The sequence below is a fragment of the Erithacus rubecula genome (assembly GCF_903797595.1).
Source record: "Erithacus rubecula genome assembly, chromosome: 10".
Classification (NCBI taxonomy): Eukaryota; Metazoa; Chordata; class Aves; order Passeriformes; family Muscicapidae; genus Erithacus; species Erithacus rubecula.
Genome location: NC_136662.1, coordinates 12,926,039 through 12,944,447, shown reverse-complemented (window position 1 = coordinate 12,944,447; position 18,409 = coordinate 12,926,039). Strand labels below are relative to the sequence as shown.

At 41.4% G+C, this 18,409-nt stretch overlaps 1 protein-coding gene across 4 annotated transcripts in view; it reads right to left on the bottom strand.

Moving 5' to 3' along the window:
- The window catches only part of LOC306805753 (uncharacterized protein), a 27,999-nt gene extending 9,921 nt beyond the window's left edge, over nt 1-18,078 (bottom strand). The window contains exons 1-5 of one of the 4 annotated variants that reach the window (XM_079313857.1): nt 17,899-18,078; nt 13,946-14,053; nt 6,332-6,374; nt 2,683-2,736; nt 1,685-1,739 (exon numbers count right to left, since the gene is read on the bottom strand). In XM_079313857.1, coding sequence (XP_079169983.1) covers nt 1,685-1,739; nt 2,683-2,736; nt 6,332-6,374; nt 13,946-13,980 — 187 coding nt within the window. In that variant the 5' untranslated portion in view covers nt 13,981-14,053; nt 17,899-18,078. The remainder of the gene's footprint in view (nt 1-1,684; nt 1,740-2,682; nt 2,737-6,331; nt 6,375-13,945; nt 14,054-17,898) is intronic. The other 3 variants (XR_013775284.1, XR_013775285.1, XR_013775286.1) reach the window with 3 other exon arrangements.
- Between the last annotated feature and the right edge of the window lie 331 nt (nt 18,079-18,409).

The window sequence follows — 18,409 nt, the reverse complement described above, 5'->3', positions numbered from 1 at the left end:
CCTAGCTTATCCTTTGACCCATGTCATATTGGTGCTGAGCATAAACTTGGTTCTTATCCTTGTTCCCAAGGGAAATGAGTGTTCACACAGGAATTGGCCTTTGAGAGGCTGAGTAAACAGAGCTGGTGGGATAGGACTGCTTTTGCTGGGAAAGCAAGGAAAGAAAACTCCTTTTCAGGCTCAATTAGTAAGTATTTTGTGCCCATCACTTTTTAAGTAACATACTGTTATGATCACCAATCATATCCAGTGTTCTAATGATATTTTAAAGGCATATTTTCTTTTTGACATTCTATCCATTTATCTATGTTCTTCTCTAAGTCACTCATCCAGCTTTTCAGCACATGATGCTGCACATGGTGCTAATAATATCACCATTCAATCCCCATATGGGCCATTCACTTGAGAGTTCGACTTGATGATCCCTGTGGGTCCCTTCCAACTCAGAATATTCTTTATCTGGAAATATCACCATAATTACCCATTGAATACAAAAGGCAGGTCTTGAGTGGAAGATGGATCCATTCAAACCAATTCAGATTTGCACTATGCTAGTAATTTTCTTCTGTTGGTTATCTTATTGCTAGAGTTTTAATATTGCTTGAATGCACAGTTCTAATGCATTAATTGCTCAGAAGAACTCTGTAAGGGACTCTGGATGCCATCACATCTTTTGAGTAAATCATTAGCGAGTATGTTCTGGCACATCTTTTGAGTAAATCATTAGTGAATACTTTCCGGCACATATTTTCATCTGTATTCTTCAGTAACTGTTCTTGGTAGGAAAAAAAAAATCCCTAGGATATCTTAAAAAAACATTTTGCATTTCAAGCTAGGAAATCTCTCTACCTTCCATCTGACTTATGGATTGTGAAAAGCTACCATAGTGAAAAACAAATTGTTGGGTACATATCACATTGAAGGGTTATATGATATATCACTCAGCATGGAGTCTGGCTTGATTTACTTGCATGCAAGCAAAAGAAACTGTAACAAAAATAGTGCTTTTCCATTCCTTGTATTCCCTGCAATATTCTGCCATCCCTTGGAAGGTAAAGCATGTCATGAAGTCACTGTAGGCCTGCATTCAATAAATGATGGCAGGATAAAGCCTTGCTGCCTAGGTGGATGGTACATGGCAACACAGATAGAACTAAATGTCTCGTTTCTCAGTTCATACTGAACTCAGAGAGGATTGTGAATCTTCTTGTCTTGCAGAAGACACTAGGAAGCTAAGGAGAGTGTCTCTCTGTATGCACTAATTTCTGCTCTGGCTTAGAGACACCAAGGACCTACTGTGATTCAGCTGGGAGGGCAGCAAGAACTGCTGCGTTAGACAAATTACTCACTGTTCAGCATTTGGGATCTTAAAAAATGTTTGAGAAAATTTCAAATTATGCAAATTAATATTTTCTTACAGTATATTTGGCTGTGCTCCTGGCCTGTATTATTTTTCTGTGCTGGATACCTCCATCTCCAGCAGATATTCAGTCCTTAAAAGGGGTTGGCTTTTATTTTATTCTATTTATTTTTCCACCATCTTATATTCTAAAGAGATGTAATGGCTCAGCCCAGATACGTTTCATGCTGTGAGGAGAGGGAAGGCAATAGCCTAAAAATCGTTTACAATTCAACATTGAGCTGATATTTGTAAAGATGAAAACTTACTCCACAGCATTTTTACCTTGTGATTTGGATTCCATGGGGTAACTATCAGCTTCAAAAATCTCGTCATGACACTGTTTTCAAAGTCAAATAAGGAGCGTCAGTAAGAACACACCACCCCCAAGTGGCTCCCCTCCAGCTTCATAACCCCAATTTATTTTTGACATTGCACATAAGACTGAAATGATTAATCTATAGTAGATTATCTCACAAATCTGCAACAGAAGAACAGAGGATATGATTTGCTCAGGATTTGGCACACTGGCAATGGCGTGTCACAGCAAAGGGTTTAATGAATAACATACAACAGAAAAGCAAACTGGGGAGAGGCTGGGCTATTGCAGAGGGTCTTTAACATGGTGCAAGGGAAGCCACCAACCCAACAGCTGCATTGATCATGGACCACTTTAATTACCATGACTATTGAGCAAATAATTTCCATTGGCTTTCCAGAGAGACTTCTCTAAGTGTAGATGTTTGTCACAGCCCGCCTTGAGCTTGCACTTCATAAGTGCTAAGTACCTATAAAATAGAATGGGAGGTGTTTACCCTACCTTTGCAGTTGTCCTGTGGGATCACAGGATTTGTCTTATAGAACTGCAAAGTGTAATTATTTGTGAAGAGTGTTGAATTCCTGCGGGAAACACAAACAACTGGATGGCTATACCATGTACTTGTGCTACTGAGTGCTCACCTTCATTTCTGAGAGTAAAGGATATCTGTGTGGAACCTCCTACATAATTTACTGTACTGGGAAACATTCATCATGGATTAATTTCTGCCTGTAGAATTCTGTTAAAACGGACAAGCAATTTTTTTCTGGGACATGGCCACCCCTTGCACCAAACTTAGAAGCCAAAAGCAATAATAAAAAGTCAGAGTAACATCCAAGTTCACAGGCACTGTTTTCTGGTGACACTAAAAAGGTATTTGCCAGTTTAAAAAGTTATTGCCCTTTACTGTCATTTTAAAAATTGATTAGGAACACAAGAAACTTCAGAAAAAATTCTCTCTCACCTGTCTGACCTTGGCCAAATGTTGAAGAGCAACCATCAACCTGAGAGCAGGACACTGAAAAATGGAGGGCAGAGTAAAGCATCATTGTACTGTTACTGTCATTCAATGACACCTTCCTCCTGTAAAATCTCTAATTCTCTTTTTACAGTATTTCCATATTTATTAAGTAACCTGCGATGAATATGTTGCTCTAACCTTGATTTCTGCTATTTTCAGGGAGATTTACCTGCCAGTCTAGGCTGTCTTTTCTGGCATCAGTATTTGAGCAAAGTTCTCTGTGTAGTAACAGGTTTTATTAGTCTGCAATGCCCCTTCCCTTGACCTGTTTGGACTTCTCTGTTGCTAGTGCTTTTGTCAATCCTTGGCTTTCTGTGTGAGGCCAGTGAAGGTCTCAGACTCTAGACACTGCAGCCAGAAACAAGGCTATTAATTTATTTGCCTGCACCATCAAGCAGCAATAGTCTTTAAACTGTTGGCCAAAGGCAAAAGGGCAAGTCAGTGTTGTCTCATGGAACTACATGAGGATGGTGGCAGCAGGGCAGGAATGAAAAGGCTGTGGGGCCAGAGAACTGCCCCATGAGCCAGCACTGTTGATAGACAGCTGTGACAGACTAGAAGACACCTCTGTGCTCTAATCTCCAGACCATCCAAAGGAGATGTTAATAGTTCCACATAGCTGGGGTTTGTCCCAGAGGTGAGGTTCTTTCTTTGGTTCTGTTGGTGTGTCTGAGTGATGGCAACTTTTTCCCTTTAGTCCAAGAGGGGAAAGGCTTTAGGCTCAACAGATGGAGCTTGCCAGGGTAGTGCTGATACCATCCAGCTTCTGCAGCAGTGCACACCACAGGAAAGTAAAACAATGTAGGAAAATAGGGTTGCTGCTGCCACAAATCCTGGGAAGCTTGAATTTAAATCCTTCCTCTGCCCTCTGCTGAGGCCATGCTTCTCCCTAGAGGTGTCAGAAATTGGTTCTTTTCCTCATGCTCACCCAAGGTCCATGAAAGGGTTTCATTTCTCTCTGCTGGGAAGTGAGTTATATATTGGGAATTATGCAGGATTCTTGACCTGGCTGACAGCAAAGACAGCATTAACAGCTAAAATTTAGAGAGTAAAACAGTACTTCAAGCTTTTGGGGAATTGATGCAAGTGGTTCAGCTTGATGCAAATTTCTTTCTATGCCATTTAATGAGCAAAAATGTTTTGCCTCCATCTCTACCTCTAGCACTCCTGAGTACAAGCTGATCTCAACTACACATCAGGAATGGTGTCCAATGGCAGAGATTGCCACAGAGCTTGAATTTTACACACATGAAATATATACAAAATATATAGGGTTTCACATCTCCAATGTGAAGTATCAAGTGCCTTAGCAGACACAGAGGGCTGAAAGCATCTGCACTGAAACAGGAATCAGGGCAGGTCTAGGTCAAGGGTCTGGCTCAGAAAGTAGAGAGCAGCAGGGTTTCATTCCTGGCTGTGCAAAGGTCTGAAATAACTCCCTGCCTCATGCCTTACTTCCCATCCATGGCATTCCAGCCATGGAAGACCTGTTGTACTTATGAGATGCTAAAACTCCTCTCATATTTTGGGGTTCTATAAATGCCATGAAAACCCACAGAAATGGACATGTAAAACCAGCATGCAGATCCCAGTCAGCCTGAGAAGCTGTGTCCTGCTCTGCCACTGTTATTTCAAACTCAGGAGTGCAGGTGAGTGACAATGTGTCACCCTCTGCAGCTGATGGCCCCGAGGCCACGGAGTTCAGGGGTCTTGGCAGTACCGTGTAAAATGTAAACAACAGGTCTTTTTGTTGTTGTTTTTGTGAATGTCAGTAATCACAGAACTAAAGCAGTTGGATGCACCATAATTTACTACCATGAACTCCTCTTGTCTGTGTTTTTCTAAAGGCAGCAACCATAGATGCTGAGATGGCTGCACTTTGGACAAAACAAATGCTGTACAAGGATGGAGCTGTAACAAACTGTCAAACCTCATAAACAAACAGTCATCCATTTAATCACTAATTATTAATCCAATTCTAATCTTCAGTTACTCAAAATGAGCTGTTTAAAAAAAAGTGATACTTGTTAGTCTAAGGCAATTTAAAAAACATGTGTCCAAAAGTAATGCATTGGTTTACTGTGGAACAATCCATCTGTTATTACAAGAAAATTAGGACAGGAAAAATAAATCTTATCCCATGAAAACAGCCACATGAAAGAAAATTCCTTTTGAAACTGCCCCCACCTGAAATCCTAACCTGAGTGCTGAAGGAGGCAGACAAGCATTAATGAGCAGGACTGCAGCCTGCACCATATTCCTGCTCCTCTAAAGTAGCAGAATTACAAAATGGATGGGCACGAAAGAAATCACAGATTTGCTGCAGATATCTGATGCTTAGTGCCTAAAAATTTAGTTTATGGAGCCTCTCAATCTGTGTATGGAAATGAGGCAACAGCAGAAGCACTTCTGACCTCCTTGAAGATTTTTAGCATCATCTCAACTCTTCTTAAAACCTTTCCAAGATAATAATTTTGTATCCTTAGATTTTAGTTGTTTGTTTGGGTTTTTTTAATCAAAACTGTGCATATTTCAAATCTGTCAAGTGACTGGACAAAGCAGTGTTAAAAATTCAACTGCACTAATTACTAGCTGAGCAGCATAAAAACCTCTGAATAAATGTCAGTCTAGGAGATAAGCTCTTATCTTAATCTAATGACTCCACAGACTTAATTTGTCAGGCCAGCCTAGTTGATGAAAAACAGGTTTCTATTCTCCAGTGTTAGCAACCACATCTTTCCAAATCTTTGAAGTTGGATAGTAATACCATCAGTGTCATTCTGCAAAAATCTTGTGACCAAGCCAATTCCATTGCTATTGTCCTGTTACACTAATTAAAGTTGTTTTACCCCCACTGGTGTGCAATAGGTGAAAATGAAGGCAATTTATTTTTAGATTTGTTATATTCTGGGATAATCATTCTTCTTCCCACTGCCCACAATGATATGTTAATATTTGCAGCTCTCTCTCAGTATCAGAAAGGCTTTTTAGCAGGGCTCCACAGACAGCACAGTGCTATCCCAGGACAATTCCTGCAGTGCAGACAAAGCACACAAGTATGTGTGTGTGGGGTTTTTTTTTGTGTAGAGAACAGTAATTTTGAGCTCAGGCAATGAATTTGATCTTAAGAGATGATTTTAGGTTTTTGAAGTTCTTCCCTAAAGGAGCATTTGACATATTTAGAACTAAACACACCAAATGTTCATAGTGTTTGGACAAAGTGGATCAACAAATAGAAAAAAATAAATTGGCTGCAGCCAGTCTTTCCAGTCCCCCAGACTTCAACTAACTCTCCTGATGGGAGCCTGGTAGGCCTTTTGTGCACAGTGCCCCATTTCAAAGGATAATATTTAAGCATTTAAGGTACTCTATATCCCAGGCCCAAAACTTTGAGGGATATGCTTAGGGTTGAGGAGCTGGGAGATGAACTTTATTCTGATGATACCCAGGAAGAAGACAAAGGAACAAAAACCTGATAAAAATAATAGTGCTAAGGTGCAATCTACTGAGGCAAATCCAAGATGCCAGTCCTGGACTCTGTTGGCATTGATATTATTAACTTTATGAACATTAGATATATTGAGATATGTACTTGCTCTGTTGTACCTGGTTTTATAGCAGTGCAGCTCCACTGACTTCAAGAGCATTTCACATCATACAACCAGGGAAAGGGAGTGGAAAGTTAGCCACCTTTTTCTAGTATTACAAAATCCCTGATGCCCAGAGCTAACTGGTCTGAAGCCCATGTTATTTCCCAGACTGGCAGCAGTGTCAGAGGCAGCTCTGTGTGGGTGCAGCACAGGTCATTCTGGGATTTGTTTTGGAATGCTTTAGAAGCATTTCACTGTTTGGGAACACCCTCTTGGATAACACAGATTTAATCAATTAGATCACAAATGTCCATTCTCCTGGGTGACAACACTGCCTACTCACAAATTGAGTCTAAATAGGACTGCAAGGGGACCATGTGCTGGAATATCTACAAAAGTATTCAGGAGCTGGTCCACACACATTTTAATTTCAAAGGCTCATGTGTGAGCAGAACAGCCAGTTTAGCATCTGAGTTGTCCTGGCTGTGATGTGAGTTGGGTGCCAATACTGTATCCTGTGGGCCCATGTGTGCAGGCCATGTTATCCAGGTGGGCTTCTCCACCTGCAGCAGTACAGATCCTCAGCAGGGAGGACATAGAGGCTGACAAGTAGGATGGGAAACTTCATAAGCTGCAAAAACCTTTAAATCAGAAACTGTAATTACCCCAGCTAATTGGGTTCTGCATCTGATGTATACAATGGCATCTTCTAACATGCTGGCTAACACATCATTGCTTATGGCATCTTCCTGTTCATTGGCAGCCATAATACATCTTTCTTCCTGTTTTACCCACAGCCATGCAAAGGAGCAGGGTTTGCAGAGTAGTGTTCATGGTCCCTAATGTGACCCAGAACAACAGGGCTGCTGGATAAATAAGAGGCAGGTTTCCACAGATATATGAGCTCCCCTGAATACAGATCAGTACCTATTTCAGATTTTTAAAGCTTCCAGGCTCCATGTTGTCATTGGGAGTTGAAAGCATAAGGGTTTTTGAAAATCCCAGAGCCTGAAACATATTTAAGCCCTGCTGCCGATTGCTCCCTTGGATCATGACAGCTGAACTCTTTGAAAGCACTGTGTTGCAGCCACTGTGTATCTGATCTTCTGAACAATAATAAACATTTGGTGCATGGTCTGCAAGCTTGAGGATTCATCTGACCAAAGCTGAATTTATATCCATTGGTTTCATCATGGAAGTGATGGTTCACTTGGAACATGCCAAATTCATTTATGTGAGGGTTATGGCCTGGAATGGCATTTTTTAGTAAGAATTAATGCTCCTCATTTCTCCTGCTCTGAGTCACAGTTTAAATCTACAGGCCATTTCAAACACAGATGAAACAGAAAATGAACACGTTGAAGTGAAATTTTCAAAGTGACATTTGACCCCCTTCTCTCTGATGAAATCCTATCTATTGATCCAGTCAAATGGCTGTAGCCTCCTCAAGTCCATGCTGCAAAGTCTCCTTGACTGGTTATTATCACAATTCTTCAGGTGCACTGTGACTGTCTTTCAGTAGAGGACATGTGCCAGCTAATCAAGCCAAAAAATTGATAACTCCCACAGATTAAATCCTAGTCCTGGTGAAAGATATGCCAAAATTCCCATGGAAACCAGTAACTACTTCTGTCTTAAGACATTATCTCAAGTCTGAATTGCCATTGGAATACTGACTTCCTGATTTCTGCAATGAGTTTAACTTGGAATTAACAAATTTATTGCCCATTCCTCAGCAGCTGGAGCAGTGAGGGGCTGGCTCACATAGGAGCCATTCCTTAGGGATGGTGTAGTGGGATCCAGCTGGCTTGGGTCAGGCTCCCATGCTTCAGGAGGCTTTGTGGTTTCATGATTCCCTTTGCTCCCTCTATACTCTCCAACACTTGCTCCTGTCATCCCACTACAAAAAAAGTTTACCTGCAAAGGAGCCTTGCTATTTTTGGACTGCAGCCTATAAGAACAACTTTGGGTGCTAAGGAAAAACGAATCATTCTGAAAGAACAAAACTGGGTCCTTTATGGAAAAATACTGTGACTCCCAACCAGAGGGCTGTGGATCCAGATCAATTTTCATAGCAAAGAGGAATAACTCTAATCTAAACATAAAAAGGGGTCTGTCATGGTGCAATACAAAAATGTAGGGGTAGCTGCCAGGTTAGAGATTGGTCTTGATGAAGTATTAGTGCTGACAAGCCAATAATGAGCTAAGGCCCATGGTGGGGCTGCAACAAGCTGGAGCCACTTGGCTTGACTAAATGAAGTCCAAATGTTGGCACCACTGCTGGAGGCAGTGCAGGCAGAGTCAGAAGAAGCTGGATTTCTCTCTTGATTTGCAATAAGAGTGTCACAGCTCACACACCTTTGTGCAAGTGCAGGGCAGTGTGTGCCATGTTAATACCTTTGATGCAGCATTCCTAAAAGGAAGTGTGTGTCAATTTGCTATAAGTGCTTGAGCACAACACCCTTAATTCTATGTGCCAGATAAAAGAAAATTATGTTGGCTTATATTTATGACTTAGCACTTGAGATGTTTTGGAGAGCAAATCAACTCTTTAGTTTGTGTTTTGCTTTGCTTTCTTTTCATTCATCTAAGTCTTGCCAGGCAAATCCATAACACTTATATACCATTGCCATATCTGCTGCAGAATGGGTGGGAAGACACATCAGAAATGCACTGAGGAGGTATTTTTGATGAGTCAAAAATACAGGTTATGTGACTTAAGGGAAAGGTAGAGAATTATTGATATGCAATGACTGAAGACATGTTCTTGCTGGGTACCTGATGCACATGCTATTGCACAGGTCAAGGAGAGCCACACCCAAGGAAGCACTTCTGATGCCTTGTATTTCCTGTAGCCCTTGGGCACAATCAGAATTCTTGAGCTGAGATTGGAAAAAGGATGAGCCTGGACCCTCAAGTGACTACTATAGACCCATAGAAAAACAAAAAACTTCTAATGAATAAAGAAAACGCCAGAATTCAAGCTATTTGTACCAAGGTAAAAGAGCCCAGATCATCTAAGGAATTTGGGTGCTTAAGTGTCTTTGTTTAGGATCCTGCTCCAAATGTCTTTGATGACCTGGGTCAATATGGGTGGGAGTGTTATCTCATACCTAGAGGCTGGTTAGCAAATCACTAACAGTAAAACAAAGAGAACTGGTTTGATAATTCTACCACCTGATCATGTCTGTTTTTTGAGATGGGGCCAAAGCAGGTAGAAATCTGGTTTAATCTCAATTGTTCCAAAACATGTTACACTGCCATTTAGAATGTCTGCCGAAATGTTTGGGTGAGGCTCTTGCTTTTATAGCAGTGCAGTGATAAAGAGAGAATGAACACCTTTGGGGAGATTGGCTTCCCCCAATGCTCTCTCCTCCTTCACACAGGTCACTGGAGTGGCCACACTGATGTGTAGAGTTTGGGGCACCACAATATAAAAGGATATAAAACTATTAGAGATCACCCAAAGGAGAGCTACAAAGGTGGTGAAGTGTCTGGAGGGAAAGTCATATGAAGAGCAGATGAGGTCAGCCTGGGCAAGAGGAGACTGAGGGGAGCCCCCACTGCAGTCACAGCTTCCCTGAGAGGGGAGAGGAGCAGCAGGCACTGATCTCTGCTCGGTGCTGACAGTGACAGGAGCCCAGGGAATGGCCTGAAGCTGAGCCAGGGCAGGTTTAGGTTGGGTATCAGAAGTCTCTTCACCCAGAGGGTGTCTGGGCACTGAACAGCTCCCCAGGGCACGGTCACAGCCCAGCCTGACAGAGCTCAGGAATTGTCTGGACAATGCTCTCAGGCACATGGTGAGACTCTTGGGGATGTCCTGGGCAGGGTCAGGAGCTGGACTTGATGATCCTTTCAACACAACACATTCTGTGATTCTGTGATTTTGGCCTTGGTAAGTTCACACTGAGGATTTCCCACTTCTGTTCCGAAGGGAACCTGCACCCCCCATGCCAGAACCTATTTCTCCTGTTACAGGCTCAGTTTCCCTACACGCTTTGGGGGAAGAGGCAGATAATAAAGGGAGCAGTAGAGCTACACTGATTCTTGGGACTGACAGTAAAGGTACCCAGTTAACACAGTGAGGAGACTCAGATTTGCTTGCAAAACCCCATGTGAATTGCAGTATTCTTCCAATCAAAGTGATTGTGAGAAATTCTGGTTTTCAGTTTCTTTTTTTTTTTTTTTCATATGGGAAAGAGGATGCCTTTGTGCAATGACTGTATAAAAATACTTCAAAAGAACTTGAATCAGTCCATGGCTGCACTATATACAAATTAAAATAATTGATTTTTTGGCAGCCTTTTAAGAGATCTATAAATTAAAGGGATTTCTGATACATTTTGGGGACTTTATTTCATGTTGGCTTTCAGAGTGCCCTCCCTCCCAGAGCTGAAAGTCAGCCACAAAACCAGGCAGAGTCTCTCTGCCCTCCTGACTCAGAAGCCAGTGGATCTCCTTCAGGAGTGACCATGGTTGGGCATGGTGGGTCCTGGACCCTTGCCAGCTCTGCACCCTTCCCTTTCATTTCTGCTTTGGGAATTTAACATCAAGAAATAGAAACTGCCCCAAACCCACCCCTCTGGGGAGTTAGTTTCTCTCCTTTCCTCCATTAGTAGAAACTGATTCCCTCACCCAGTTTGTGTTGCACCTGGGCTGTCCCCATTCTGTGCTCTGATGGCAATGGGTTCAGTTCTATCTGTGATGACCTAAAAATAGCACTCAATTAACATTGCATTTCAAGAATTGGAAAATTTCCCAGAAGTCCATTCTTTTTTTCTTTTTCTGTTTCATTACATTTTACAGTAATAATACACAAGCCTGTAGAAAACATGACGGGTAATGAAAAAATGTAATTAATATAAGCAGTGTAAAGCATTTTTTTCCCTCTGTTGTCCTTGCAGAAAATTACTGCTTTAAACTGAGCAGGATGTGAAAATGCATAAAGCAAACAGTAATATGCTGTGGTTTGTAAATATCTTATGCAAAATAGTTAAATCAACTGCTGTTTATTTTTCTTACTTTGTGTCACAAGCTCTTACTTTTTTTTGTTCATTACTTTTTTCATTTGTTCTCTTTTGGGGGTTAGCTCTCTTTCATCTTAAGAAAGTCACTATATTTTTTCTGCTAATTCTTCTCACCATCTCCTCCTGTTTGCTGGCTCTGAAATGCAACATACTCTGCAAAAGTGTAGTGAGCCAGATCCTCACTATACTGAGGATCTGCTCTCTGTTGTTTTGGGCTTAAAAAAAAAAAAAAAAAAAAAGAAAGAAAGAAAGAAAGAAAAGAAAGCACTCCTATCCTACAAACAAACAACTAATTATCCCAAATCCTGCAACAGCTTTATGACTAACTAGCATCCCTGACTGTTACTGTAGGATTCTGCACAGTTTTAACAAGGCTGCCTGGTCACAGTTTGGGAACAGCCTGTGAGCAATACACAACATTAACTAGCATGGCACAGTATATGCCATCTCTCCTTGGAATATTTCTCCCTGGCTATCTGTAGAACTTGTAATACCCAGCAATATCTGAAGGTCACAGCAGAGTTTCTGAGCTGAAATACAAAACAGCATTCCAAACACATCTTCTGTGGCCAGACAAGAAACTGCTTATGGTTTATTTTCCCTCCCCCCTCCGCACAGCTGACATCCAGCATTAGTTATTGTTTATTTTTGTCTTGTTCCTGGTTCTAAAGGTTTCCCTTATGGCCCTGATTTATGTGAACTTTCAGATATCACTCGGGGCTTTTCTGCCTCGTCCCCTCTGATGTAGCTGGTTCCCCTGTGAAGGTAGGTTTCCCCAGCTGAAGATCTGTTCTTCTCTCCTGTGGCATTCTGTGCAGCCATTTGGAGTCCCAGATGTAGGAAATGAAATAATCCACGCTCATACAGTCATGAAAGTGCCCATCTGGCACACAGGAACATCACGCATTGGAAGCACACAAGCGTGAGCTCACTTTTGTTATGGCATTTCATAAACAGAGATGCAGTGAGCCAGCAAGTCAGGTCCTTTGGATAAAAACAATCATCTCCATCACACGTTGTGTTTAAAAAATAGGGAAAGAAAAAATCAAGACAAACTGGAAAAATTTGCTCCGAGGAGAAATTTCTACTTATAAACGTTTTTTTTTTTTTTTTTTCCCAGTGGCCTGCTGTACTTACACCTCTCTGGCTCTCTCTTCCCTGTGTAGATTTAAGACAATGGTGACAGTTGAAACGCAGCCAGTTAACTCTTAGTTAGCTCTGAAATCACCTCTTCCTCACTGTTCACTTATAGGAAGAAAATATTAGATCATACTTACAAAAGTGAGTCCCATAAAAACAAATTGCATGTTACTGCTTTCTTATCACTACATAAAATTCACAGAAACAGTCTAATAAATGACCTCACCACTCAATTTTGAAGTATACAAATTAAAGACAGCAACAGATAAGCCAAGAGAGATTAATGTACAGTGTGTGTGCCTGTATGTGTGTGTTTGCATGCCTCTTTGAGGATATACCCATATGCTGTTGACATTCAACCTCTGGAATTATAATTAGGGGAAAAGGCAGATGTGTAAATTCATCTTGTTGGGCAGCATATATATGTTACACTAGTCCCTGATTAATTCAGTACTTGAACACATTTACTCTAAGACAAAAGGTTTCTGTTGGGATATGTTGGCTAATAAAGGGGTAGAATATGACGAAACAATGAACAGTCCAAAATGATGGAATAAGTTCAATACCAGTAAGTAAAAACCAAGATTATTTATATTTTTTAGCTTTGCAAAGTAATTGAAAAAAAGACATCCTAGGCATTTTGTTGGATGTCATTGAATGCTGTAAAGAAATCTTGGGATGTAATAAACTTCTCAAAACCACCACAATTAGTTCTGCTGACAGTGCTGGATCTTCAGAGGAACTGCTGCTCAAAGGGGAGAGATTTTTAAGGTCAGGAAAGAGCAGAAAGAGGTGTCAGGCCTCCTAAAGCATTGCTGCACAACCTATGCCCATTCCAAAGTGGGGGCATGAGCCTGCCAGGGGCAGAGGCCTGCAACTCCATGGTTTATGAATATTATAAATTATGGATAATAGTAAAAGAAAACAGTATCTGAATTTTACATGACCCAGTTTTGTATTGTATTTGGCAAACAATATCTGGTCCAGTATATTTTAAATACTAAGTGCTAAGTTAGGAGAATGATGAGATGTTTGTAAATATGATAGACCATTACAATACACTGCTTCTCATTTGAAAAGTCATTTGTGCAAGAAATGATTATTGACCCATAATATGTAAATGATTGAAATACAGAAATTAATATTTGGGTCAACTCATGTATTTTTCAACCATGAAATGAAAAGCTCAGTATTCACATTCCAATTCATACATGAAAGCATTACAGCACTATTAGCTGGCTATTGTATTAATTTATTATTGTCTTAGTTAATGGCATACAGAGTTATATCTCATCTTTCAAATAAGGCATTGTATGCCACAGTAATGTTTCAACCCAAGATGTCCCCTATGCTGGACTCTTTAATGGTGACAGTAGGCCAAATTCAGAGCTGATATGGAAGCAAATCAACAGCAATGCCAGCACAAAGGAGGTTTTGGCCCTAATATACCTTAAAGTTTGCACAGGGAGGATTGGCTCCTTCATTGCAGCTCCTCTGTCTGAGCTTGATTCCCATCTCTTTCACTTGAGTTTTACTCAGTGTGATGCTCCTTATTTACTGCAATTAATTCAGAAATATAAACAGCACAGGATCAGTGCATTTAGTGCTGTGAGGCAGTCCTTATTCTAGGGGTTCTGTTTCTGCTCCCTTCCCCCTTTCCCTGAGCCATGGAGAGTCTGTGGGAGTGTGGGGCTTCTAACTGCACTGGGGGAGTGTTCCTTCTTCCTGAGCCCCTCAGCCCAAGGTGACTTTCACTCCAGTGAATTCATTCAGCTCTCATGGAATATGCCAGTTGTGGCTCCAGAGACTCAGGTGCTTTCTGTCTCCCCAGGATGAGTGTCCCAGACCCAGAGCAGCAGGCCAGCCCCTGTCCCTGGGCTGGTGAGAAGGCAGCCCTGAGCCTGTGATGAGGAGCTTCCCCAGCCACTCAGAGAAAAGGTGCCTCACTAAGGTGTCAATAAGGGCCAACCTGTGCAAGCCAGACCTTCAATACATTTGGCTCTTAGACTATTGTTCATTACATTTCAAATGCATTGGCTACCGAGCTTAGCAGGATTGAGTCTGACTTAAGGTCAACCATCCAAATAATTCATTAGTATCCTATAAACTGTGTGCTCTGTCTTCATGGCTTTTTATGCAAAAGTAAACAATGCCTCATTCTTTGTCCCATCAGGTATTGTATCACTTGATGGGTCTATCTCCTTAAAGAGATGCATAATTTAAATACAAATAAATGTATGAGTGGAATCCATGTAGAATGATATTCATGACAGACAAAATGAATGAAGAGATGGGCAAAACAATTTAGATAATACCCAAAAGCAAAGCATCACAGCTAAATCAGGATTAACCCATGAAGCATGATGTGTTTCATGAAATGACTTTGGTATAGTCTAAAAATGTCAATGACTCAAATGAATTAAGAAGGGCAGCATTGCATCAAGTTTGTTCCAGTGTTCAAACATGTTACACACATACTGGATCATGTCTACAGGAAAGAGCCTGACTTTCTTTTTAATTCAAGTTATATATAATTATATTTGCACATATTTTACAGACAAAACATTTAAAAAATTGGTTTGCATAAAACTATTTTATATTCTTGATAGAAATTATTTTAAGCTGCTTTAAAAGGCAGTAGACCTCACTCACACAGCTTGCAAGATAAGGTAAAGAAAATCACAGTGTAAGGGCATGTTTGGGTAGTGAAGAACAAATGTGGAAGCACAGCTCAACATCAAATCGTGGTGAAGGTGCAGCAGTGTAGTGGTGTTCAGTGATGTAGCCACCGCCCTCATGGTGTGATTCAGAAACTGCCCCACTCTATGGGAGGGGCAACATCCTCCTGGTCCTGCCCAATTAATCATCCTCTGGTTTTCTCAGTCTGTGGTGCAAAAGGCAGACCCAGATGACTAATTCTGGCAATAGAGGCCCTGCTTGTCAACAAGACCTCCCTTTGATAGGAGCGTGCTTTGGTTTTAATTTTCTTCCAGCCCATTCATTTACTTGAGGCTAATGGCTGCTATGAATCACAGCATTAGAAGGGAGAAGCACGATTAGCACTAGAGCCTAGGAGGGATGGCATGTCCACCAGGCATGGCAGGAGCACAGGGTGCACTTCTCCATGCTTTGGACACACACAGAAGATTGGCAGAGCTGCTCCTCCAAACACAGTGCCCTGCTCATAGGGAGGGCAGCATCAGCTGAGAGCACAGCCAAGGTGTAAGCAGAGAGTGGTGCTATTTTGTGTTATTTTGTGGTATTTTGCAATGGATTCAGTGGGAGTCTCAAACTGACAAGGTGATGATTACTGTGGCCCCAATCAAGTGCAGTCTTTGTTTAACTTTACTAGTATGAGTAAGCTAATTGGCGTCACTGGGCTTGTGTGCTTAAACGTTCTGGCAGTGTTAAAGTCCTTGGTGGGCCAGGCAATAATGGGTGTTCAGCACCTTGCCTGGCACTGCCCTGGGACAAGCCCTGACCTTCTGCAAAGGGGGTGTGCTCAGCCCCACACTCTGCACAGCCCCATAACGCCGGGCATTGTCTAAATCACAAAAGATGTTGCACCGAGGCAGACTAAACTAACAGCAAAATTAACAGGAGACAGTCCAGCTGACTCTGTAAGAAGTTTCAGAGTTTCAAAATTAATCTTGAATTTACCTCTAACCTTGAAAACAAAACTAATTGCAGAATGTAAACTCCCTGAACATGTTAGGAAACTTGATAGGAATACCTAGGAAAAACCACATACACTTTAGATAAACCCCCCATTTTAATTGTATCAATTCTGCCAATTAATGATAATGGAATAGCAGCCCAATTAGCTAAATAGCTAATAGTTTTATCAAGCAGAGGCTGGCAATTTAAAGCAAACAAATTCATTCTAATTTTATCCCCTTGCACACCAAGATGTTTAAAGGATAATGGGGGATCCAATAAAGGATATTGCTGAAATAGAGCTACATTTAAATCACCTAATGGCTTTAAGAGTTTTACCCCAATTAACAAAGAAGAAACATGAACATCATTCGGTGATTTCCAGCATAATCTTCATTAAAGAAAATCTTCATTAAAAAAATAACATGTTCTCCAACTAAGGGCAAAATTGAAAACATCACTGACTTTTCCCTTAAAAACAGTGACTTCTCCCAAAACAAAGGCTCATCTGTAACAGCAAAAGTATCAGAGAGAAAAGACTCTCATGTCTAAGCTTCAGTATATAAATCATCTTCAAACTGTGGTCATTAGTTTTAACATAACAGTGGATTTGAATAAAGGAGATTGACCTATCTAACATATTTAAGACCAAATCCTACTGTTACCTAAATCTGAAATAAGTTAAGGCTATTGAGGAGAATCAAAAGCCTTTTCAAAACCAATAGCCAGAACAAATTCCCCATGATCATAATTTTGAGGATAAAAAATCCATTAAAGTGATGTCTTTGATTGCTATTAATGAAGCAATCTGGAATAAATCCAGAGTGATCCATATGGATAATCGAATCTCTCATTTTCTCACATTTTACAGATTTGGGCCCTGATTTATGTGACAGTGATGGGCAAAAGGCTCCTTTCCTTTTGACTCTGGGCTGCCCAGCCTGGACAGCTGATGTCAGGGTCTCTAAAGGGAGCTGGAAGAACAATGAACTCGATGCTCAAAGAAAGAAGAGCTCAAATAAATTGACTTCCAGCCTCAACCACATATCCCCAAATACCTCTCCTTCACTGCAGGTCTTGTGAAGGTTACTGTGGGCTGCAGAAACCACCAAAGTACTGCTAATTAACTGGCACAAACCTCCCTCCCTCCCTCCTCAATATCCCACTCATGGCTCAGAGGTGCTTGGCACTCTCCCTACCCTGCCAGGCTCAAGCAGAGACAGGGATGTCACCCGCGGGGCAGAGGTGGCCTCCAGAAAAGCCCCAGGTAAAGCCTTTGACTGAAGATTAGCTGCTTTTGGGGGAAGGTAGAAAGACTTTCCCTTCATTGCTAAGCTCTTGTTTGCCCAGTCAAGCAGCAAGAGATTTAGGCTTTTCTCCCTTTATTTATTTATTTTGTAATAATGTCATGAACTCAGAGACACAGAACCCCCCTCATTCCCAGAGCTGTGGTCAGGTCACCCTACCTGGGGGCACGGCAGGTGCAGAAGGAGCCCTGTTCTTCCCTCTGCCACCCAAAATGCCAAACCCAAAGTTTTACTGCTCTCTTCCTCTGCCCTTTTCAGACAGATGACTCCAGCACCTCACCCCTCAGCACCAATTTTATGGCTTCCAGATATATCCTAACCAGCAGCAGTCTCTCCCTTCCCTGCACTCCCTGCTGCCAGTCAGAACACCTCCATGAGCCAGCCTGCCTTCTTCCCTCCCCTTGCTCCCCCAACTCTTCTCCCACATGGTTGTCTTACCTGGTGCCTTGGTTTCTCCTGCTTAGCTGACCACCTCTATTCTGCTTCCCTTGGATTCGCTGAAAAATTTGCTACTCATCCCAAATATTGAAAAGTTCATCAGAAGACCAGTAGTGCTAGAAAGTAATAGAAAGTTTTCATTTGTGACTTGGCTTTTTTGCTGTCTGTAATCTCTCTCTAGGGTAGATGCCCATCTCCTTCACCTTTCCCTAAAGTCAGAATTGCCTGTGGTCTGGAAACTGTCACATTCTGCAAAATGCTCCTGACTCTATGCCACAAGGCCAGTACTGGGCTCCCCATCTCTGAGTAACACTGCCCCAGCCAGAATTCAATAAAGTACTTATATTATATGAACTGGCAGGAAGTGATATTTATTTCAAACCAAATTTTAGATTTCAAGCAAGGATAAAATAAGTTAGACAGCAGGTCAATACACTCTGTACAGATATCACACTGTATTTTGAACTTTTACTTTTATTATCATCCTAAACTATCTTTGAGTCAAATTTTA